The sequence below is a fragment of the Hypomesus transpacificus genome, chromosome 9 (genome assembly GCF_021917145.1).
Source record: "Hypomesus transpacificus isolate Combined female chromosome 9, fHypTra1, whole genome shotgun sequence".
Classification (NCBI taxonomy): Eukaryota; Metazoa; Chordata; class Actinopteri; order Osmeriformes; family Osmeridae; genus Hypomesus; species Hypomesus transpacificus.
In genome coordinates, this window is record NC_061068.1 from 4,712,540 (window position 1) to 4,737,022 (window position 24,483).

Genomic DNA, 24,483 nt, shown 5'->3' on the forward strand with positions numbered 1-24,483 from the left:
AATTAAAGCACTAAGGCTTATAAAAATAACGTTGGAATAACAATATTATGTATGTGTACCGTGTAGAAAGCCATGAAAGGTGTAGTGAAGAAAGCAAAGACTGATTGAACATCTAACATCCATATCTAACAGCAAGAGGATAAAAAGTGAAAACATCAAATGGAGTCCATTGATCCACGAAAGTATTGCAAAATTGGTAGGTACCCATCTTGCAGTGTTTGGAAAGTCTCTCAGGTCTGTGTTCATTTTTAATGAACGAGACGACAAACGTGCACTTATTTTTTCCCCGTGTCAAGGACAAATCCTTTCGGGGCGAGCGTTGATTGAACATGTGCCCAAATACCCCCAGTCTCTGCTCTTCATCAGGAGGACGATGGGTTGAAAGTTGCAGTGAAATTTCCATTTATCAAAACATCTCTGGAGCAGCCTGGCGGGAAGGGGGAGATGGGAGCTGGCACCGTCGCCTGCTGACTGGCAGAGGCCTGTGTTAGGAAGGCACGAGCCCTGTCTTCATCTCCCCCAGGAACTCCCAGCCGCAGCCCCCGGCCTCCTTCTCTTCAGAGGCTCCGTCTCCCAGAGGTGACAAGGAGGCGTGGGTCCACTGATAGTGACGGTAATTAAAAGGGTTGATTAGAGTGACGGAAGGAGGACACCCATGGAGAAAAGCAGATTCCGACGAGAGTTGGAGAGAGAGGTAGAGAGACGGAGGGAAGGAGAACGGTTAAGCATACATCAAGTCGGATCACTCTTCGTGTTAACTGGGCACACTTTTTCACCCCCTCCGTCACTTCAATTGGGGCAAATTCTCAGGAGAGCTGCCATCAAGTAGAAAATGGTCTTTCTGGGACTGTAATGGTTGTTCATTCTATTCACTGCCTCCAAGGTAAAAAGTCAGGAATAAAAATGTACATGTTATGGGTAGCAAACCCCGATGGGAATGACAACCTTGCAAGCTACATTCAGGCTAACATACATTTTATGAACAGACAATAACAGCTGCATTTCAAATGTGATCAATAAAAGATGATTGGAAAAGAAAGTTCAGAAAAAACGATGCATAAATAACTTGTACATAAGATATTTAGTTATGTTAAGAAAACACCTTATTGATTCTTACTCAGCTTTGCCCAGACCATAGCAACAGCAGAGGAGTCTAAACAAACACCTGGGGTCTTTCAACGTTACGTTACAATCAGTAATGTCTAATCGCATACCATTAACCTGACAAAACTCTATATAAACCCCCCAAAATAGTGCTAGGGCATACTTGTAGTACTATCTATCTCATTTAGGCAAAACACAAACACACACAGCGAGTCAATTGAATTAGTTACAAGTAATAGCAAGGGCCCTCCAAAGCTGACCAAATGCAGAATTAAAAAACATAGCACATCTGCCTTAATTATTGGGGTGGCATTAAAAGAATGTGACCATACTTTTGATTTAAATTAAGATAATACAATCCTTTTAAATCCAAAATGACATGTTTTTGTTTCTTTGTTTTGACTCCCTTTTTACTTGCATGCGACATTTAAAGGGCAATTAACGTGATAACTCCAAAAGTACTGTATATTGTTGATTCTCTTGCTTGTAGTTAATAAATTGGATCAGGAGAGCTGCCAGTTCCTGCCCTGTACTATTAACCATGACAGTAAGTGCTGTATGAGAGTCTACTTGGCACAGAAAGCATAGTGATGTATTTTCATTAGAACTAACCTACAAATACTAATGTTGGCATGGAAGACATTGTGACAACACATGTTTAACCTTTTAACACTTAGATATTAATGTAAGAGTGTATGTTCTTAATTTATAGTCAACATTGCACGGGACGTGCTAGTCATGGTTTATTGTCATGATGAGAGGGTTTTATTAGCAGGCAGGAGATAAGCACTTACAGCAGTTTTACCAACATAACAATCACCTCTCATCTTTCCTCTTGGGTATTACCAAACATCATAACAACAACAACCAATCAGCTACCTGATAATGTATGAAACAACATTACACAACAGGTGAAGTTCATATAAATGATATAAAGGTAGCACCGATCATCATGGGAAACAGACATTGACACAACAATGTACTGGTGAACAGGGGTGTGAAACGTTGTCTTCTTAAACTTCTAATGTTTCAAAAAAGGCAAAAGAAAAGTCATCTATCTCCAACACTGTGTGGTTCCAAAGCCGTTAGCGAACGCTGTAAACTTGGATATTTTGATAAATGAGCGAAGAGACAGCAGCATAACATTTGGACTGGGCCCAACAGAACTCAACCGAAGGCAGTAAGATGCTGGATGACCTTGTTCAAACCTCCAATAAAATGAGTGATGTGACGTCAAAGTCAAAAACTTCAGTTTCTGCTGTTCTGATGAATGTAGATGTAATTCCCAAAAGTGCTAATAGTGGGTGTATGGATGCTTTTGATAGGTGCCCTCATAAAACTGTGTAAGGGATCAAAACATCAACAACATTGTTATGTATGCAGAGGCACAGCTGCCTCATGATTCTCTATTAAGTTGGAGAGATAAACAACTGTTAGTTGGTCCTCCACACAGAACAAAACTGAGGTTGGTTCAATTCATACATCCATCAAAAACATGCAAGATAGATCCAGTCATTTAGACTGTAATTTCCAATTATCAACTTGCATTATAATCCAATTAAGTTACTTTTTTTTGCAACCAAATAAGTAATACTTTACATTTTAAGAAATGCAATTATTTGTGCTTTGTTGCACTTGTTGTTGCACAGCCTCTGGATACAGGTTCTTGATGTGATATAAAGAAATGTGGCATTGTCTGAGACTGCTTCTGCCTACCATTGTTCACTGTACCATGCATATCTACCAGCTGCAGGAGATCAAGCACAAATAAGATACTATATCAACTACCCACAATGAGTCACCCGTGAACCAGTCACATGAGTTAGGGGAGTAGCACAAGTACCAAGGCACAAAACATCACTGAGAGTAACATCAAAAGAGGAGTTTTACAAATGCATTGCCAGTCACATGACACATTTTGCCGCTAGGATCTACGACTGCATTTCATAGTGCTGCCCGTCTTGTTTTTTTTACAAATCGGGTCTCTAAAACATGCAATCATTGGAGGCTAAAGTATCAACTGTGAATTTGCAGTCGTACCTTATTGTGACAGAACAAAAACTGGTAAACAAAACACAGATTACCTGAAATTATACATTGCACTATCACATCTGTTTAAATGACATGTATGCCGGTTGTTTTCATCAATGTTAATGATACAGGAGGTCCCCAGTGGTGAAAGAGGAGTATTACAGTACCACCAGATGAAGTGAGGAATTGACATTAGAGAGGATGGACACTGGAGATGATTTACGGCAACACAAAAACACTGCCCCATTTCCGTCAACAATGGCTATACATCAAAGGATTAAGAAAACAAGGTTCTTAGAGGTGAAACAAAGATTTAATATGTAAAATAGAGGTTAAAATATGTACTACTGATTTTAGTTCATTTGAGTCTGGTTGGAAATAAATCTCTGATTATCCCCAGGCTTACTACAGGAAGTCATTTTCAATAGCAAGAACAGCCTAACTCATGCACACAGTATTTTTTTTTTGTTGAAACCCTCTCCGGAAACTAGCATCCCCACCTCTAACTCTCATTTCATATTCCATACATCGACGATTCCACCTCAGCTCTCGTCTTGCACTTCCTCCTCTTCCACTTCCTCCTATTCACCCCTTCCTCTCCCCTTCGCACTCCATTCCAAATCAGATACTGCCAATTATCTCCCGGTGTCATTTTTCCATTGTGCCCAATCTGATAAAGGAACATTTTTGCTGGTATCGAAAGGGATTAAGAGTGATAGAGACTGACTACATGCCGAACTAGCTAATGTGATTGGGAATGAGGGCCTTTGTATCCAATCAGATTAACAGAAGAACTACAGCGTGGATACATGACTGTCATACAGTGGGTACCATGCTCTGGAGCTCTGCTCCATTGTTTGGTCTCCACAGACATTGATGTAGTCTAAGACCCCATGCAGCGACAACACTAACACTAACACAACACTAACATGATACAGACTACTAAAGATGGCCAGTAGACGTACAAGTTACTCGTACAGTAACGTTTCTTAAGTGCTTACCTGTGTGGGATATTTCTTGTTTGAGCTTCAAAGCAGAGGGTCCTGTGTGTTGATGCTGAGGGGATGGCTGTCAGGTTTTGTTTATGGCCTTTCTTTACCTGCACGGAAGAAAAAAAGCATCATAAACAAAAAGCCATGTAAATGTGGGAGGAATGTGAACAATGCAGGAGAGTTGATATTCTGCTAAAGGGCCTGGCCAAGAATCCCTAGTGATTTGGCAGCAACCTTGTGACCTCCAAGGGGAAATCGTTCGACAGGTCTTCTCTCTGCCTGAGCCTGCCACACTCTGCCTGACCTCAGAGGCAGCATGAGCACGCACCCACGCACGCACACGATCACTTGCACAAGTGACAGTGACAGAATTAGAACTGAGGAACTGTTCTTGCTGTCAGCACTGCAACTCTCTCTTTCACTCTTAACTCACTCCCTCAGTTCCTCCTGCTCTCGTTTCTGAAATCCAAGGACTCAAGAAAAAGTCAGAGATGGCTGGATAACCTCAACTGGTATTTTTATTTTGTATTTTTAGGTCGCTTGACTTTAAAAGTGGGCGAACACTGACCTGAATAGAGTACTGACTAGAGCAAGGAAATATGCCAAGTACATGTAATACTATGATTATATGTATGGTCTTTACCCTAAAACAATTATGTTTTTATCCTGTGCTTGGTATTGATACCATCATAGTTTCATAGTCAAATTCAATTATACTGTATACAATTATACAATATATTGTGCAACTACAAAGCTCCCTTACATGGGATCCATGTTTGTTGAGCACGAGTGATGACACGCTCCAGACGAACGAAGCGCTCTCTGGGAAAACATAGGAGAAGAGAAATGAACACAGGTCTATGCCCAATTAATTATACATGGAGCAAAGAGAATCAAATCAATTAGGTATCACCGTGGCATGAATAAATGGTGCATAATTGATGCCAGTTCTTTTGCATTATGCATCCCTGTCCGTAGATCTCAATGCATGGTTAGAAAGCAGAGGTAGAAGGCTCTCACTGAAGGCCAATGCTACTGTTATATTCATCCACACTGTTTATACTATATGCAAATTGCATGAGTATTGGGAGGACGGGTCAAATGCTAATTTGCTAATACTTTTAAAACTTCTCCCCCTCAAAAAAACTAAATTTATCATAACTATAATTTTAATTCAACAACTAAATTAAATGTTTCATTAAATGAAATGCAAAACAAATGTTTCCAAATATCAATCAATGACCCCCAGTTGCTAAATCATATTGTGGTCTTGTTTTAAACGTTTGTAAAATAGTACAATATAAAATGGTTTAAAACATTTTTTTAAGTTTTAAACGTATATGGTAAATAGACCAAGTTATTTAGCTGATTTATGATGGACAAAAAGTCTGTATAACTCAATTCAATAAAGTTTTATCATCAACAACCATGATATGTATTGGTTGTTTACAGCACTGCACCCGGTGAAGGCCCACAGCTACAGACGGGACACAGGAAAATAGGGGGCCCAACTTGTTCATTTATTTATTTCTTCTTCCATCTTTGCTAAGAAGACAGATGGTACCCATTATATAAATGAGCCATGTGACATCCCCAAACTGCACCACTGAGATTGAGATAATTAAAATGTATTTAATCAAATTCTGCAAATTAAAAAATCCAGCTGGTCACTCCTGGACCCCTATGGTGCTCAATACATTTACCCTCAAATGGTGTTTAAGATAACGCACAGTTAGACAATCTAAGTGAAATTACTTCAAATAGATTCAAGTAACTTGGGCATGGCCTATATGCTTGCCTACAGTGTATAGTATCAGCAGGGCCATCCTGATAATTTGGAGTAAATGCTACAGCTAATTGCTCATTGGATCACATTACTAACAACAACAACAATCTTTCTAATCCTATTGACTCAACCACTTGTTGTGGTTGTGGTTGAGTCAATACAATGTAGATATTGTAATATGCATGGGCTACCATTTTCCTTGACATAAACTTTAGCGTGAAAATAATGCCGAGGTTCAGTAGGTTGACAACAGTAGCTGACTGCATACTGTGCTAATTTTCTGACGCACGAGCAGAGCCAAGTTGCCTCTAATATAATTAGCATATTACGCGTTCAAAGGGTCTCTCCAAAGCTCAGTCATGCCATACACCATTTACATCTATCCCCAAATTAACCACATGTAAACAGCCTAGTCTACTGCTGACTGATCCCGTACGACTAGCGGGTTTGATCCACTATGACTTTGGTAAGCTAAAGCTTCTTCAGTCATTACTTTGGAGATGCAAACATTGTATTTAAAACGAACATTAATTTAGCTCTCATCAATATCCTACTACAAATATTTCGTAGTTTTAAATATAAACATCGTAATACAATTCACAATAGCTTAACATTTTACTCCAGCCTTACAATGCTCCATTTGAAAGGTTACTGCAGGGAAGGGGAACTAGCTTTGCTTACCTTCCGGGTCTGGGACAGCGCACGTCCACAGTGTTTTATGGGAAATGTAGTTCTTTTCTTGTTAAAAAAAGATAATGCATATTTTGGGGTAATTAAGCACAACCGACAAAACAAACGCGCGTTCAAGAATTTTGTGAAAGGGATAAATACCTTGGCCAATGCAACGTATTTCGTGACATATAAAATAAACGCGCTCAAACATATTTTACACGGGGTTTCGTTATATGTCCAAAATGGAAATGCCTGGTATGTCCCTTCTGATGAGCTCTTGTTTCAGTGGTATGTCGGTTGCAGGTTGCTCGGTTAGAATGAACACTAAAGAACTGTGATATAATTAGGAAACATGCACGGTACATGCATGGGCATTAATAATTCAAACATAGGCCTACAGGCACCCGTTGCATGATATTCAATGATTTCATATGATTTGTGACTGACATTTAGAGTAATAATACAGTAAGAGCCATTATGTTTTCCTGTAGACAACTGCACGACGGTAAATCAATTAATGTCACTTCAATTAATTACTCACAGTGGACCATACTAAATTGTGGCTTACATGACAAAGTGTTACTTTGAGTGACATTTGATGGACAATGAAAACTTTTTGCTCTGACAACCAGTTTACAACCTACATAAATAGCCCCATAAACCTTACAGCTGCTAAGCAATTCGTTTTCACCCATGGCAAGTGGTCCAAAATCACGTCTGTCTGTCTGTTTAAGTGAGCGTTTAATTCATGGTGTTATTCATTCATTATATTGCCCCTGAAGATTGTCATGTTCTGTAATCTGTTGCATTGTTAAAGGTTTGGGGGAACGTCATAGTGGAAGGGTAGTTGGTTTTGGGGGATTTTAAGAACTCAAATGTACACATTTTATAAAGTAGACTATACGGTGAAATACATGAAGCACTGACATCGACTATTCTAAAGCGACATGTAAACTGCATTCGGTGTATAACATGTAGTCGCTTTTAATAGGCTACGTTTTGAATTGTGCTCACTTTTGACTAGGGATATCTCTCATTAGGTCAATCATAAGCCTACGTTATGGTTTTGTGTTTTGTCACCCTATTCCCACCAACAGATTTATGAAATGAAATGTAGAAATCTGTATGGAAAGATTGTTGGGCAGTAATTTCAAATTATAATATGAAATTAAACCGCTCATTGCTCCAATCCAAGCACGTCTGACTCTTGTTTACGGCACAGGGTAGGTAGCCTATGCAATTTGAAGTTTGTGCTCATTTTCTTTAATGCATCAATAATCATATATTCTGGGAAAAGGAAAACAGTATGGGCATCTTTGAGCGTAGCCTATGATGACTCCCCGGCGCTAGGATCCAGAGGAGAGCTCTCGCTCGCTCGCTCTCTCTCTCTCTCGCTCGCTCTCCCTCTCGCTCTCCCTCTCGCTCTCCATCTCTATCCCCTGCCTACTCTTCCAAGCATGTTTTAAAGTCTCTGCCAGACTTCAGCCTCGCACGCTACTTCCTGGATGGAAGAATGGAAAGCTTCTAGTGCTGCTCCAACAATTCCTTCAATTTCGCAAAAATCGCTGCTGCTGCAGCTCTGCGCTGCATGGACTAGTGCTACTAGAGAACCTCTGCTAATATCCCTATTCTAACCACAAATGAAATCAAACAAGTTTGAACGTTGTTTCTCCTAAATGTCATGTTTTTCTTTGGGAGTATTAAGAAGCTGTTTGGAAGAAGGTTTTAAGAAGTAGCCTAAAGACTGTTTCCTGGACGTTCTATCTCAGAAAATTCCCTTGAACAGGCGCAGCCGATTTTAGCAGCATCTCGCGCTGCTTTTACGCAGCAGGCGTTGGTATTTGAACAGAAGGATAACTCAACAGTTGCCCTTTTTACTCTCGATGTTCATATTGTCATGCGGAGGCTACTGCAATCGTGTTGGTGGATCTTGTCTTTAATTTTGCCTGCAATCGTGCTCCTAAGGGCAGACTGCCACCCCGGTAAGTTTTTTTTCTTTCTCCCAAAGTCTTGCTCTCTTTTGTCTCAAATGTTAGAAACAGACATTGATCCCGATAAGCCAAAGGCATCATGTCCATTTCCACAAAAGTGAAACATGATAATAATGCTAAGTACTTTAACAGAGTGGTGAAAGCATAAGCGGTTTACCCCGTGCGCTATACTTGAGCCGTTCAAACACGAAGCCCCATGTCCCTTAGATTTGTTTTTGCACTAAGGATGGGGCTTCAAATTGTAGGCATGTAGCAGACCCTCTTGGATGTTTTTTTCAAACCTTGAGGACAATAAAATAATTGTATTTTATGTAGCCTATAACATGTCTCCCGTAGCTCTTTTCGCAATAGCCAATGCCAAACTGTTAGGATTTAATTGGCTACAGGCTATTTACGAATCCAATGGGCAGAAAAGAACAAGTAGCCGAGTACCTATATTGCAATATACAATATGATCAATGTATAACCGATAAATTCGCAATCCTTAAACATTACATTGAAACTGACATCGCACTTAAGCACCACTTAAGCTACAGTGATCCAACTGTGGAAGACACAAAAATATTGATATAGAATCCAGTAAACCAACAATGGCACACATTCAATGTCCCCTGTTCTATAGGCGACCATGCTAAACAATTTCTAAAGAATAACCATTAGCTACTATAGGCTACTTACGCGGTCAATTTAAAACATATAGCCTATGAATGTCTTTTCTTTACAGATACTGTAGCCTATAGATGTGTATATACATCTCCTTGTGCGTTGGCGTTCTCATTAATGCACTAGACTATTATGACTTCAAATTAACAATGTCTGCTCAAATTAGTAGCCCACGATCCTGGTTTAGGAGCATGAGCTCAATCACAGATACATTATTAATAAGTTAGGCTATTCTTCGACAATGTAGACGTGCAGCAACCACAGAGTTGCATCCCTAATGCAATTTTTTTTCAGTCTCAGTTTGGATGACCTTGACATAGTGGCAAGAGAGTATTCAAGAGAGTTCGAGATGACAGCAGGTCTGGCAAAATGTAGCCTATCGCTGATTTTCAGCCCGTTTCTCCAGGTGGTTTTGCGCCTCCGTTAACTCTCGTCAACTGATCAAATATATATTTTCCAAATATTCCAAATATTTAATTTATAGGCAAATACTCTTAGAAAATAAACTTTGATCAAATGTTTGAGATAGCATCTTTCGATTATTGTGGCCATAAACGGGCAGTGCTAGCATTTCCCATGCATTTTAATTTATCCAAAGGAGTTGACCTGAAAATAAAACACCAGTGGTTAAGGACGACCAAGTGGTTTGAAGTCAAATGTATGGAATGTGTCTTTGAACTTCATATTTTTTTTATGGTAGCTTTGCGTATGTCGATGTGTGTGTGTGTGGGTGCGACTGTAATAGACTTTCACTATTCACTTTGTTTTATCAACGCATGCATGCAAATGTGTTGCCATATCAGTGTAGCTAGCTTTTTGAATTAAATTGATAAAGAGAGTGTTTTAGCATCAATGGGGGCATTGAAAACTTTCCATATCCATCTGAGCTGTTCCGTTCGTTTTGATAAAAACAAAAAAAGAACACTTCAATTGGTGAATGCTGCAATGTTATATATTACATAGGGTCCTTTCCAGCTTTTTTAGTGTAGTTCCCGGAGATGGAAGCCCTAGTGTATTCGGTTGGGATTGGGCCCTTGTTAGCATTCACTTTTCTTTTCTTTGACTCAGCTCACCCCTACATCTTATTACCCATTCCATCTGATCACAAATCTGCAGAGAAATCAACTTAAGAGAGGCAGTCAAAACTGAGACTACTTTTCAGAAAAAAGGCTGATGGAGGGATCTAGCTATAGATGAACGGAGGGATGGAGAAGTGTTTGTATATTTGCAGTCTTGTACAGGAGGGGAATGGAGTTGCATTAGAGGTGGGATGAATGTCTGAGGAACAAGCCCCTGTCACAGAACCGCAAATACATGCTGCCACGAGCTCCCTCCACTTCCTTTACTACTGTTCTTTCTCTTTCTCTCTTTCTCTCTTTCTCTCTTTGTCTCTCTCTTTGTCTCTCTCTTTGTCTCTCTCTGTCTCTCTCTCTCTCTGTCTCTCTCTCTCTCTCTCTCTCTCTCTCTCTCTCTCTCTCTCTCTCAGCAATTCGGATTTGTAAACGTCATTGTTAGTGTACAGTACGCAGCATGACAATGACATGGCAGGTATGTCTTCAAATTTCAATGCTCGATATAATAGCTGGACTCAACTCTACTTTAATGTCATGATGTCCCCTCACCAAACAGTCATACAAATGGCAGAAGATGTCATGTTCTGTCGCTGTGAAAGACATCCGCGTCAACATTGGCTGGTCGGCTGTAAGCAGAGCCAGACAGACATCTACTCGAAGTATGAAAAGTGCGTGATGTCACTCGGAAGGTTCTTGCGTCCATAGGGCATCCCTCCCAGTCTTTGTGAGAGCGTTAAATCCAGGTGAGGAACAGAACATCATCCCTGTCACCACAACTCCTATTCGTCACAGGGTTAACACAAGACAGAGAGACAAACAAAGAGATGTTCGGCCTTCACTCTGTAACGCCTCGCTGTGAAATGAATGCATGTTGTCGCTCCCAGCCCCGCAAAAACAGAATACTTGCCGATCTTTTCAGTCCCTACTATCTCTCTCTCTCTGTCTCTCTCTCTCCATCTCTCTCTCTCTGTCTCTGTTTCTCTTTGTGTCTTTCTATCCATCCCTTCTTTAAAAAAATAAGTACCATCTCTTTATTGAAATTCTATGTAAGGGCTGGAATTTTTTAAAATCCCAGCAAAGGAAACACTGTATGTTATCCATGTGAGCAGACGGTGCCTTGCTGAGTCTTTGGCATGGCGTGCAAATGATAGGAAAAGTTGACATTTAAGGAGGATTGGAAATGCTCTTGGCATCCAGTAACAACATTATCATCATCATCATCTTTCCGACAACCGGCTATTATCTGGCCGGAGCAGCTCAGGTCGTGTTATCACTGGGCCTGTCATCGTCACCGGGCACCCCCACATAGATTGATTAAAAGATACGGTGAGATTCAGACACGTAGCAACAGTGAATGATACTGTTCGGTGGATCCTGCCTCATGATTTTGTACTACATTTTTTATGTTTAGTAAAGCTTTTTCTTTAGAACATCTATGTCACCCTATTGCGTGATGTTTGAATGTTGCAGAAATGGCTTGTGGGTCAGAAACAAACCTTTGGGATCCTTTTTAGCTCTTGTGCTACAAACCACAATACACAACATCCTAGAATGAACAGAGTAAATAACACTATAACAATCACAGATATATCACTTACGATGATAATATAAGCATGCAGTACAGCACATAATATGAAGAGCTGAAGTTGGTTATAGCCTTTTGATCAGTGTCTCTGCTCAGCTAACCATGCCCAGTGGGGTTTTAATCTGTTTCTCATCAGTTTTTTTGCCTCATAAGATACGATGCCCATGGAACTGCTGGGAGACGCGATCCATGCTGGGAAGATTCCAGGCTATCCTCCCTCTCCCTGCTATAGCTCTCAGGCTTAATGGAGTGCTGAAAATAAGAACCGCTTCGTTCCACACTGGGCTCCTCTGTCGACTTTTCCCTTTGTTCCAGCTCACTGTTATAATCAAGTCTGGATCTTTTTGAATGGAAAGGGGTGGGCGGTTTCCCATAATTATATTTAAAGTTCTAGAATTCTACTTCTGGTTCCTTGTCTGCCTTTTGGCTGCTTTGAATTACTTTCACTCTATGTCTCACTCCCTCCTTCTCACCATCCCTCCCTCCCTCTCTCCTTCCGCTCTCCTCCCTGTTTTTGTCGACTGGTCCAATTGCTTCCAGTGTGCTTCGGTTCACTTAGCGTGTTTCCTACTCAACAATCCCCCCCGTCTCTCTCTCTCTCTCTCTCTCACTCTCTCTCTCTCTCTCTCTCTAATCTCATGGTCTCTGAGAGGAACATTTCAGGCAGGGTGTACATTATCCCCCATCATACTTTTTAGTCACATGTCTGCTTTTGAAGAGCCTCAAGCATAATGTCCGGGTAATGGTTCTGGTACGCCTGTCCTCTTACTGAACTCAAGATATCGTCAGTGGTCAGATATTGTACTTTATTTCTATATAACTCTTGATATTAATGGATAGCACAACATTTGGCTGGAGTTAAGAAAATGCTGTGTTGAACCTCCTTTCAGAATACTCATGTTCTTTAATTGAAAGATCAAAGCATTGTCTGTCCTATATAGATTGTCTTGGGGCTCTATTGAACCTTTACCAGCACCACCACTAACAGTTTTTTACCTCTTCCCTTAAGCTCTGCTGCCAGTCCTCACTGACCTGCATTGCATTGAGTTGTGGTAAATGAAATTGACAATAGCACACCAGTGATGCCTGCTGTGAGAAAGGAGATCAGACACAAAGAGGGGGAAGGGAGAGAAAGACAGAAAGAGCAAGATCGGGGGTCTGATACAAGTCTGACATCTTGGGTGCCAGTGCCTCTGCCCGCCCCTCAGCGTAGCGGTGCCAGGGGAGGGTGTCATTGCGCAGGGACGGCCAGCGTTAAAACACAGAAGACTGACAGGCGGTTGGAGCGTGGCAGCTGATGAGGCTAAGTCATGGTGACACGGAAGAAACAGGAGGAGGAAGGGGAGATAAATAAACGGAGGTAAGGCCGCAACTTTTTATTGTTATTTTGTATTTTTTTTTTTACTTCTCAACGGTCATTAGAGGATAACCTTGATAAGGGCTCATGTTAATCACTGTAGACGCAGAGTGCATGTGAGTATGTCTGTGGTCGACATGGCAACACACATTGCCATGTGTATCATGTGGCTCATTCCAAGATGTTAGTGAGCTCTTGAGAATCCACTGGAATTTATTGATTGCCATCTCTGAGATACCTTGGCTGTTTTGTTTATTTATTCAGTCAATTCTTTTACTTTTCGAATGGAGAATGTTCCTTGGCTCAAGTTAAAGTGACCTTGTGCAATATAATACTTTCTTTGTGAGAGCGACTAGCACATTGTTTGCATAGGAATTATATTTGGATTTTGGTCCCTTTTTTTCTAATCTTTTGCAGCTATTCGTTAAATGTACGAGATGCTGCATTGCAAATTGAGTATACGTCTCCCTATGAGGAGATACTGCACCTAGCCCTCTAATGCACAGCCTACCATAGGGCATGTCTATTAAGCTGCTCTTATAGTCCTGCAGGCCCTCACATTAGAATTGGTGCTCTCACCACTGGATCTAGGGGATCTTGTCAGATTAAGGTGAAGTTGGGAAGAAGAATAGCATATTTATTCTCCATGTCAAGGATCTCTCCACAGTCCTTTCTTTTCTCTATGCTCGGTGAAGTGTGGCATTTGCATGATAAATTAAACAATTAATAATTAATTATGCCTCAAAGTCAGCATCAATATGCCAACTGCTGAGGACACCTTCAGTGTCTATATAGCTTTTAAGAGGATCTCACAAGGGGTCTTAACAGCAACAAAATGCACATTTATTTACCAGAGAACTCTCCATCAGGGTTCAAATGACCACTAGATGGGTCTCAAAATACTAACAGAAGGGGACATTTTGTGTGCTCGGCAACACCGTGCTTCTACACAGTTGTGTATGGAACAGCTGCAGGTCATCTTTCTCTCTTAATGATCAAAATGTCACCAACTGTGACAATGGCTCCATGTTGCATAGGAAAATCATACAGAAAAAAAAGTTGAACGTAAAGAGAAGTATGACATGATCTATACTACTGTGAATTCAGTTTAGGTTCTGAATGTGCTTACTCCAGATTATTGATAACATTAATTCAGAGTGTTTCTTTGGCCACTCAATCAAACCTTGGGGAGAAAAGTGCTAAACTTCATTCATCACACCTCCCTTTTTTCCAGACCTCCTTGCCTGCTACTTTTTCTGCCTGCCTCTCTTAAATTAATTTTTCTCTTCACCTCGACTTCATCGATTCTGGACTTGTACTACTTCACTCAGTCAGTTCCAAAGTCAAAGCCTTCACTCCTAACTCGATGCCCATGATTTGTACCTCCATCAAATATTTACAAAGAGGATCCAAACCTGCTGCAAGGTTGGTTTTGTTGTTTTCCCCCTCAGACTGCTGCTACATTTTAATAAGGGCGTTTCAGCCTCCTTACTGCAGTTGCTTGGCATCTGCTTTATTTCTGCTGAAGTCAGATACTGTATAGGTTGTGGTCGATTGAAAATGTAAAGTTTACATTTAGACCTTTTGTCTTGCTTTGTTTTTGTGTAATGGAGGGATGTTCGGCTTATCTTAGTTTACAGTCACTGGGCATAGCCGCTCCCTTAACTTGACAATATTCTTCACAAAACCAATCTGATTGAATTGTTTCCCTGCCACTATCCATGTCACTGGCGTTTGGTAGATGAGGTCCCACAGGTGTTGGTTAAGAATTTACAGTGGATTTGATAAACTGTGTAATGCAGTCGTGTTTCCGGGGGAGTATAGTCACTGAGATGTGGCATGCCATTTTCACAGTCCTAATGCATTAGGGCTACAGCGGGGTGACTGAGAAGGCCTGGGCTGGTAACAGCCTTGATATTCACTCTATTTCCCTGGCGAACGGAGAAGAATACAGGGAATAAAAAAGAGAGAAAATCACCACATGCCAAGAAGTGTTGTGTCACGGAGTCAGTGGCGGGGCGGAGAGTGGAGAGCAATGCAGAGCCCTCCTCATTAAATTCTTGCAGTGGCGTTGGTTTTTCCACTTTAATGCTTGGGAGACGCTAGCTTCCTCCTCCGAGAGGCTGGGACACAGAGCTCCTCCAGAGCCGGCTGAGCAGCCCAATTTGTCTTCCTTCTGGGGAGGCTGTTAAACCACAATGCCCTCTCTTCTATCGTGCCCCTATCGCCTTCATCTTTCATCCCTCTGCCCTTTGCTCCCTTCTTTACTTTCTTTCTTTCTTCTGTCAGTCAAACTATCTGTCTCTATTTCTTGATTTGTCTTCGTTTTCTTCTCTTGCTGTGCCATGTCCAGCCAAGTCCAACCCAACCTCTACCTAGCGTGCGTTAAGGAAGCATGATCATCGCTTTCACTGAACAGCACTGTATCACACGTAAACTGAGGACTACAATCATCCCAACCTCCCATTGTGATGGCTGTATGCACAAAGCTTTGCTACTTGACAGAAACTCTGGTCGTCGGGCCTCCTGGGTGCTTCACACATCACCGGCCACCTGCCAGTCAGGAAGGTGGAGGCCAGCCACACAGAGCCCTGTGAAACCCTTCATCTCCTGGAGCGATCAATGGGCCTCATGTCTTTCATTAATAATCTCATAAAATTCATTAGCTGCTATTCCCCTCTGAGGTCGGATTTGCGAGTCGGAGAACTGTTCTGCTTGTTAAAGTCCTTTTTCTAAAGATCACGTCAGGGACTGAGTGACATGGAGAGAGGCAGTTGAAAAGACAGGAAGTTGAAAACAAGACAGTGGTTCTACTGCGTCCTGAGATGAGCAGGGTATGCTGAAGATCGGAGCTAGCGGTTATAAAAGGAACCCCATTGATTTCTGTGACATGTCACATTTAGGTAAGAATTGCATATGTTTTGTCAGTAGAAACCTCCACTTCCCCTTTTCTTCTGGAGAGCAGTAGTTATGTTTCCATTTGAATACAGTGGCCTTTTCCTCTGACTTCGAGGCGTATCTATGCCGTCGCCCCCCGCCATCATCAATACATCCTGCGTTCTACATGAGCATCCCCGTTGTTCCTCTTATGGAGTCGTCAGTCGATGAAAGATGGACTTCTTGGTGCCATCTGTGTTGGGTGTCAATATGCCCCGGGGTTCTTCATGAGGGTGGCTTCGGCGGGGCGAGCGGATCAGGCATGCCTTCCTCTCGTTGGTTTCTGACAGAGAACGATGAGGACATGGCACCCAGCGCCATGACTGGTCTCCACAGGAGGCAAGCCACGAAGACGGAAGAGAGCCGGAAATTGATACTGTTCGTTTAAGGACCGAAAGAATAGTACAGCACTGGCTTCACAGGCTGTCTTGCACAACTGGACACCAAAGCCATGCTGGCTGTTTGCTCGCTGGCAATCAATCCATCCTCAGCGTGAGTATTAAAAACAATCAGTGCTGCAAAGAGTGGAGAAAGGGACTGGGTGACATTAAGTCCAATTACTTGGGGGAGGGGGGAGTTCTGAAGTTGTCAGGCGCACTGCTGTGAAATCAATCAGGAAGTGCATCTTTGTTCTTCATGTCTTCATCTGGATTTCTCTTTTATCTCCAATTTTTCTTTTTTCTCACATGAGATTTATCGCCGTTTGTTATGATTGGGGTCCCCATGTGTGAATATTGCATGCCACCATTGTGTTTTGAACGGTGTGCAGTGGAGAGGAAAACGGAACCACAATGCATATCCATTTCTCCATCTCTCTCATCCATCTCACTAAAAGGGGTCTGTTCTGGCCTCGTGATTGGCTCTGGGGCTAAATGTAAGATTTCCTGAGCAGGGTGCAGGAGGTGTGGGGCTTCTCAGACCAGATGTTCAACAGATGGGCCTTCTTAATATCACTCCTGGGGCTTGTGGGTTTTCTCTCCTTGCCCTCCATCCTTCCCTCCCTGTCACCTCGCAGCACTCCCTTTGCTTTCTCCAACTCTTCAATCTTTATGGTGCTCTTTTCTCTCTCACTATAATTTAGTCCAAAAAACTATTCCTAATTTCTGCCATGGTCTCTCTCTCTCTCTCTCTCTCTCTCTCTCTCTCTCTCTCTCTCTCTCTCTCTCTCTCTCTCTATTTATCTATCTATCTATCTATCTATCTATCTATCTATCTATCTATCTATCTCTCTCTCTCTCTCTCTCTCTCTCTCTCTCTCTCTCTCTCTCTCTCTCTCTCTCTCTCTCTCTCTCTCTCCCCCCCACACTTCTTGCTCTCTTTCCACCATCCCTTGCTACCCTGTTCCTCTCCTACACCCCCGCAATCCTCAGATTTGTACTGTAAAAGGGTACTGGGCTTAAAAGCAGCAAGTGGAGGCAGGTTTGGGCCAGGCCTGTTCCCATTCCTCATCGGTGGACAAGCGCCTGTGTTCCACCTGAAACCCCTCTGGATTTACACCGGATCTGCAGCCATCTTTCTTCCCTTAATCACCTCGGGGCTGGGCTCTCTCTCTCGCCCGTCCCTGGGCCGATGGATGACCCGCAGGGGAAATCGAATGGAAACCGGCCAAGCCTGACGCTCCTAGAGTGCTTTCTAGGTGCCACACTGAGGCACACTCTGTGGAGACGGAAGGAACGTGCACTCGGGTTCCCACCTTTCCTTAAAGTGGACTCCGGTCCTGCCTTATTCAAGCTTTTGAATACTTTTCTTCTGTCACAAACATTGAATCAAATCAACATGAGTTTGTCTTGCAGGCAAATGAGCTACACCCTTTGTAGTGGCATTCTTTCTGAATGTCAGAGCAAGCCACAAACAAGCTGTAGTCACAGCAATGTCAGTCTGATGCAAATGACAAGAGATGTAATCCAGTTTATTGACAGAAAAAGGTTTAACATAGAAATTTGTCACCCAGTAAAAATGATTTGCTCCTAAAGCAGCTGTCTGAATCACTCAACAGCACATGACGTTACTCTGTCTTAAAGGGAGCCTTGATAATCAGCAATCATTCTTTTTGGGGGTATATTTAGGTCTTATACAGTGAGTAGAAATTATGAACTATTACTGTGGCATCATATTTACTTACATCAAGGCTTACACACTTGGTTAAGATGTATTTATTTAATTGTAAAATAAAAAAACACAATGTTGAGTCTCATTGCCACAATGTTCTGTGTCTGTGGTAGAGCAGTAGATCCTTCACTCCTTCATTCACTCTCTTCCTCTCTCACAACCTCTTCATCCTCATTCCCCCTCCTCTGCTGTCCCTCTCTCGTGCCTGCCAGGCCACAGTCTCTGGTGCTCAGCCAATGCAAAGCCTCTCAGGCAGTGTCACTCTGAAGATCTTCGTGATGACAGCATGCTGACAGGCGTCGGACGAGCATTTCAAAAGGAAAATGTAATTACCATTAAAGAGGGACCCTGGCTCCAGCCCTGCTATGCTATGACTGCAGGGCTTATTACCCAAAACCACCAGAAACACACAGAGAGACAGACCCCTTGCTTTCTGCCTCTCCGCAGTCACGCACACAAAGTCCTTGCCTCTAAACCTCTTTCACACCCCTCCCCATCTCATCAAAATTCAAATATTTATAGATTTGCAATTCTAAGTCGGGGCACAGCAGTCTTTTCATGTAGTTGGCTTGTTTCTTTTGCCGCACATCGCCATTAGGACTGCTGGGTCTGATTTCTTGCACACAATATATGCCTTGTTTCCCCCATTGTCAAAATAGGATAGGATTCAGTGTGTTAAATCCATTCATATTCAAGCAGAGTGTAGGAACAGATGACGTAAGATGTTTACCATGTTTTTATTGAGGTACAGAGTGGGAGAATCATTCAATCAGGCATTTCAGGGAAACGCACCAAAGCTTTGTTCCCTTGTGTCGCAGGTTCAGTGTTTTGTCCACACAGCAGATGGCTGGTAACAAAATATCATCTGATTTCCGCTCCAGGTCGAGCAGTCAAATGATAATATAAGACTCTGAATGCTCCCTGCAACACAGAGCCACAACTATGACCCTATTATAGAGGAGGAACACCGTTCGGGGAAAGAAAACTCCAAACACATAATGTAGAGATTCAGAGATTCATTTGAAAACGTTGGAGTTTGCCTGGCAGACATACCAATCTGATCATCTATCCCATCAGAACATTTTGTGTGTACTGTAACTGAACTTGTCCTAACAACAACAACAGCTGCAGAATGATGGGAGACCATTTGGGACAAACAAATCAAAGTTGACCAAGGGCAAAATGACCGAATGGCTGTCTAGTCGATTAACCCACGAATATCTTTGCCCAATGCATCACGCCGTCTTTCTGCGCTAGCACTCCCCCAGTTTGCACCATCAGAACAGCTTTTAGCAAAGGGGCAATGTCATTGTTGGAAGTCTTAAGAACCAAGCAGTGATATTACAGTTGGAATAATATGAATGAAGGCACTTCAAAGTATTCCCTCCAGCCCATCTATAATATGGATGTTGCTTGGAGAATGTTCCACTAACCAGTTCACTCTGTTTCACTTAACACTACCGGCAGTTGTCTAAACCCAGGGCCATGCTTAGCTACAGACACTTCAGACAATACATCATGAATATACAGTCTTAAATCAGAAGATGTGTTTTATAGACGTTCAACACTCACTCCTTTTGAGTGCCATTTGCAAGACACGCTTCATCATGAACAAAAGAAGCCTGTGCTTGTATTCATCAAATTTTCATTACTGCATGCTGTTTTGTAACATACTTTTGTCTAAACTTCTCAATGTATATGAGTGTCTGTTGTTTGTATGACAGTAGATGTTCTTGAGTTTTAAGGACTAGAGGATTCCTGGTCCCTGCGTGTGTTTTATTTGGGGATTAGGGTTTTTTCCCCACCCTATGTTATGTAGTTTGTATCAGTAATCTTCAGGGAATGCATCTAGTCCAGGATTCAGGACACTGATAGACACACTATATTTGTCTGTTTGCTGGCATGATAGGCTTTTTCATTTTCCCTTCCTAATCTCCCCAAGCCAGCCCAGTGTAAGCTGAACGGCCAGAGACACAGTTATCAATCTGAAAAGACAAATGCCATCTTTAAGCTGCTTGTCTCTGCTGGATTGTGCACTCTGTTCATGAGACTGCTGTGGCCGTTTCGGGCTTATCGTCTTTATCTTGGTTTTTTCATTATATATTTTTTTTCTGCATTTGACTCTGGCGCCGTGGGATGGTCATGTATGCAGCTGATAGAGCGTTGGATCTTTCGCCTCACAGTGGGAAACTTTATAGGAGTTAGACACATAACAGTTTGGGCGTTAACTTGGTGTGTGTGTGTTTGTGTGCGTGTGTGTGTCTGTGTGTCTGTGTGTCTGGATCATGTGCTGGGCACCTAGACTTTATGATCAGATCAGAAGTTGGAGCCCCTGTGCCTGGCATGGCATCTTCTCCACCATCTACCGAGTGCCTTATCAACTTGACCCCACCTTGGTCTTGGATCTCTTGGTCTTCCAGAGACTGGCGGAACGGAGCCCTTTGGAGACGTTTGAAAGGATCCCTGTTGTTGTGATGTGTGATTGAAGCTGGTCTAAGGGCAGACGGCGGAGCCTAGCAACAGAGTGGAGCCTGCAGATAGGGGCTTTCCTTTGGGCTTGGAACCAGACGATGTGGTCACGTGACTAAGTGGAAGAAGAAGGAAGGAGGAACATAAAGTAGCCAGTTCCAACTGGCCTCTTACACCATAACTGGCCATGCAGCCATGTTTGCTCAGAGACAGAGGACGAAGCGTTCACTGCTGCTAGATCTGTCTGACGTTTCAGTACTGACAGTTGATATCCAAGGACAATTAAAAAGCAGTCAGTAACACTAAAATAAGATTACACTTTACTAATTGTAAACTCTGGTCCCTGTTCATCAGTACTTTACACCCCGCCCAGCACACAAACATCCAGCCTCATTGGATTTATAATTATTAAACCCAACATACTGAAAGTAACAAAGTTACTTCAGTGTTTAAACTGAAAGTTTTCACTTTGGCATTGACAAAGATGTTATAGCTGACACTATCCTAACATATGTCAGCTTCCAAATAGTATGTATTCTCCCTTATAGTGGGCTGGGCTAGAAGCTATTAGCTTGATAGACAGATATTATTCTTGCATTAACACTGCTATGCCAGAATACAATACTGAGTACTCATTCTATTGTTTAGGTTTCCCAAGTGATAAGAGAACAAATTAATTGAGATAGTGCACTGTGAGGGTAATGGAGGATCTTTCCCCTTTCCGTGTCAGATTTGGGCCATTTCCCTTTCAGTTTGTTAAAAGGAACGACTTGTTTCAACAAAGGATGACATTCATTGGGAAGTGACAGGTTGTAGAAGTGAACAAAGAGGCTAAGTATAATGGATCTGAGCCGGATGAAACGGGTTGGGCGGAGCACATTAGTAGTAGGTCAGACTCGTTATCGCTGTGAGTCACTCCCAGTCTAATCTCTTTAATTGGGCGTCATCGTGGTTACGGAGCAGCCCCCTGGATGGAACACTCAGAAGGGGACACGGGGGGACAGGCGAGGGTGGCAGAGCGGAGATGTGGTGCCGATTGCATAAATGGTTTGGGGTCAGATCATAAGAAGGAAGCCTATACGCTGACGCTAGCAGCCAGAGGTTGTGGTGGAGGTGAGGCAGCAATGGTCTGAAATGGTGGTGGGGGTTTATAAAATGATCACATTATACAACTCATCCTATTGGAACCTGTGTGTCTTGGTATACACAGTTGATTTCAGTTTTTTTTCTTTTTCTTCCCTTTCCTCTAATAGGGATGTGGAATGTGTTGGCTTGGTGGGGTTAGGACGTATGTCCTGCTGATGGGGTTTGAGTTTGCAGAAGGGGTGAAATGGGATTTTGGGGCCAGTGTGAACTGATAATGACGCAGCCAAAATTGATTTGTAATGGCTATTCATGGGGGCGGTGGAGAACTCCCATAGTTTGACACGAATACAAACGCTGATGGAGATGTAGCTGGCAAAGAGAAACTGGGAGACTCTGGGCCGAGGTGAAATCACAATGTGTGGGCTGTCACTGAGAAATAAATAGATTGTGTGTGTGATGAAATATGCATGGATGTGTCGGTGAATGCAGTCAAGGACATTTTACAAGCAGTAGTTTAGGCCACAAACTGTCTTTTCTAGTGTCACTACTGGTGTTAAATACTGGTTGCACTAATACTGTATGGTTTGTACTCCCGATCATACCAATGTATACATCTTACATGTTTCATATCGGATCTATCTAGTGGGATTCTGCTAGCTAGAAAACGGCTTTAGATGGTCTGTAAATCAGCTTGTCTTTAGGTCTGGGCCTGTGACAGCCTGCGCCTCTGTTTTATATAAAACCCATCCTTAAATCTAGTTCATAGTTCCCTCCTGAAGCGTGATATATGCTCACGGGCTCCCATGAAGTATTGATCCCAAAATAACATCAAAGACGGGCTGACGTTGGAAGCCGCTGAAGGGAGGGACGTGGGAGACTGGGAGAGGGGTAAACTAGCAGGACGAAGGAGGGGGGGGGGGGGGAGATATCTGGATGGGAATGTTTTTTGGGTCTGGCAAAAGAAAAGAGGCTTCTCAAAAATGTGTAGCATGTAGTCAGGCCGTTCAAAATGTTTCTGTGTTGAAATGCGTGTGTGGGTTTTGTGTGTGGGTTTTTCGCCTGACGTATTTATCCTTCAGTGACTGATCTAAAAAATCTCCCCCAAATGATTTAGCTCCACGAGGCCCTGCTTACACTCTCACCAACAATTCCATAGCCCTGTCCAAGATCTCGTTTGGACAATCTCCCTGTTAGTTCCTGGTAAGGAAGATGCTGACCTCAGATGCACTATGAGCCTCTGGCACCTACCAGACGGCTGCTAACTTCTGGGACGTGAGGATCTGGAAGGAGCGCCAGGAACAGGACATCTTGACATTTCAACTGTGCGAATGTCTGGTGTTAACTATCTGTCTGTTCACATGCTGTTCTGTCAGACTGCTACAGTAAATGCTTGTCGTGTGAATCATCGTATGAATGCATGTGTAAATATGTAGATCTTGTTCTTCTTCGTACATGATCCTCCATACCCATTAGAGAGCTCGGTCTCGTCCATGTTGGCTCTGGTTCTCTCCCTCCTAGCTGTGAGAAATGGCACTTGGGATGCTCACAGGGGAGAGGGGTAATGAGGGGATAAGGTTGCAGACGCCTCTGTCTGAAGTGAATTTAAATGTGGAATATGCCTTTTGTCAGACAGCACTTAGTGAGTGTATTGATCCACCAATGAAAGGCGACCGGGAGAGATGGGGCTTTGCGAATGCACCAGACAAACACCTCTGTCCACACCAAAATAAGCTCTCTTCTCGTTTGGCTCAGTCTCCCTCTTCACCTCTCTCTTTGACTCACACGCTTTCTCTATCCCCCGATTTGTTTTCTTTCTCTCGCCTTCCTTCTCTCCTCCACTCACCCTCCCCTTCCCTTCTCAGTTTTAACTTTGTCCTGTTCCTGTCTTGTTCCTGTCCTGTTCCAGTCTGGGGCAGTTGTATCCATCACTGTGATCACCCTGTGAAATACACGCCGCAAAATGATCCAGAATCGATGAAGGACTGAGGGAGAGTTCTGTTCCTGCCGGCAATAACTCCTCCTAATAGTCGGAGGAGGGAACGGCGCCCTTCTCCCAACAGCCACACCCAGCGTGGTCCGCACGCCCATCTCTCCCCCCACCAAAGCATAAATCTCCAATATGGCTGACTAATGCATGCGCTATGGATTTCTCCTTCATCTAGACCCGTCCGACACATGGTTCCAAATAGACTGTAACCCTCTTTGACAAACTGCCCCGGACCCTTCTTCATGGAGCACACGCTCCGTAGACAACGAGACGCTTGAACGAGGAGGAGAGGCGGGAAACCAGGCCGCAATAATAAGACCAGCTTAATGCACATCTGACTGATCGCCCTCGTTAGCGCCGGCTTAGTCACGATTGTTTTAATTGGCTAATGGCGCAGAGCTGGGTGGCCTCTTTTGCTCCACAGCCCTGACCACGCCCCCCTCACCGTCCATTCAGTCAGACTGTGTGTCACTGAGAGCTGCAGGACCCACACCCAGCTAATAGAGGAGCTAATATGCCAATTAGACTGTGTGTGGTTGTCAGATGGCTGGAAGAGATAGGCCCTTGGTAGTATGAAGTGGACCGCGTTGCTTTGTACAGCGGGTCAAATAACACAAGATAAAAAAGACACATAATAACAC

The 24,483-nt window shown here is 42.9% G+C and overlaps 2 protein-coding genes across 2 annotated transcripts in view; one reads left to right on the forward strand and one right to left on the reverse strand.

The window, feature by feature from the left end:
• Nucleotides 1-6,581, reverse strand: part of fhit (fragile histidine triad diadenosine triphosphatase) — a 126,686-nt gene extending 120,105 nt beyond the window's left edge. The window contains exons 1-3 of the mRNA XM_047026022.1: nucleotides 6,544-6,581; nucleotides 4,891-4,949; nucleotides 4,137-4,234 (exon numbers count right to left, since the gene is read on the reverse strand). The gene's annotated coding sequence lies outside the window, so the exon portion shown is untranslated. The remainder of the gene's footprint in view (nucleotides 1-4,136; nucleotides 4,235-4,890; nucleotides 4,950-6,543) is intronic.
• Nucleotides 6,582-8,041: 1,460 nt separating this feature from the next.
• The window catches only part of ptprga (protein tyrosine phosphatase receptor type Ga), a 144,897-nt gene continuing 128,455 nt past the window's right edge, over nucleotides 8,042-24,483 (forward strand). Inside the window, exon 1 of the mRNA XM_047026615.1 lies at nucleotides 8,042-8,567. Within this exon, the coding sequence (XP_046882571.1) occupies nucleotides 8,483-8,567 (85 nt within the window). The 5' untranslated portion in view covers nucleotides 8,042-8,482. The remainder of the gene's footprint in view (nucleotides 8,568-24,483) is intronic.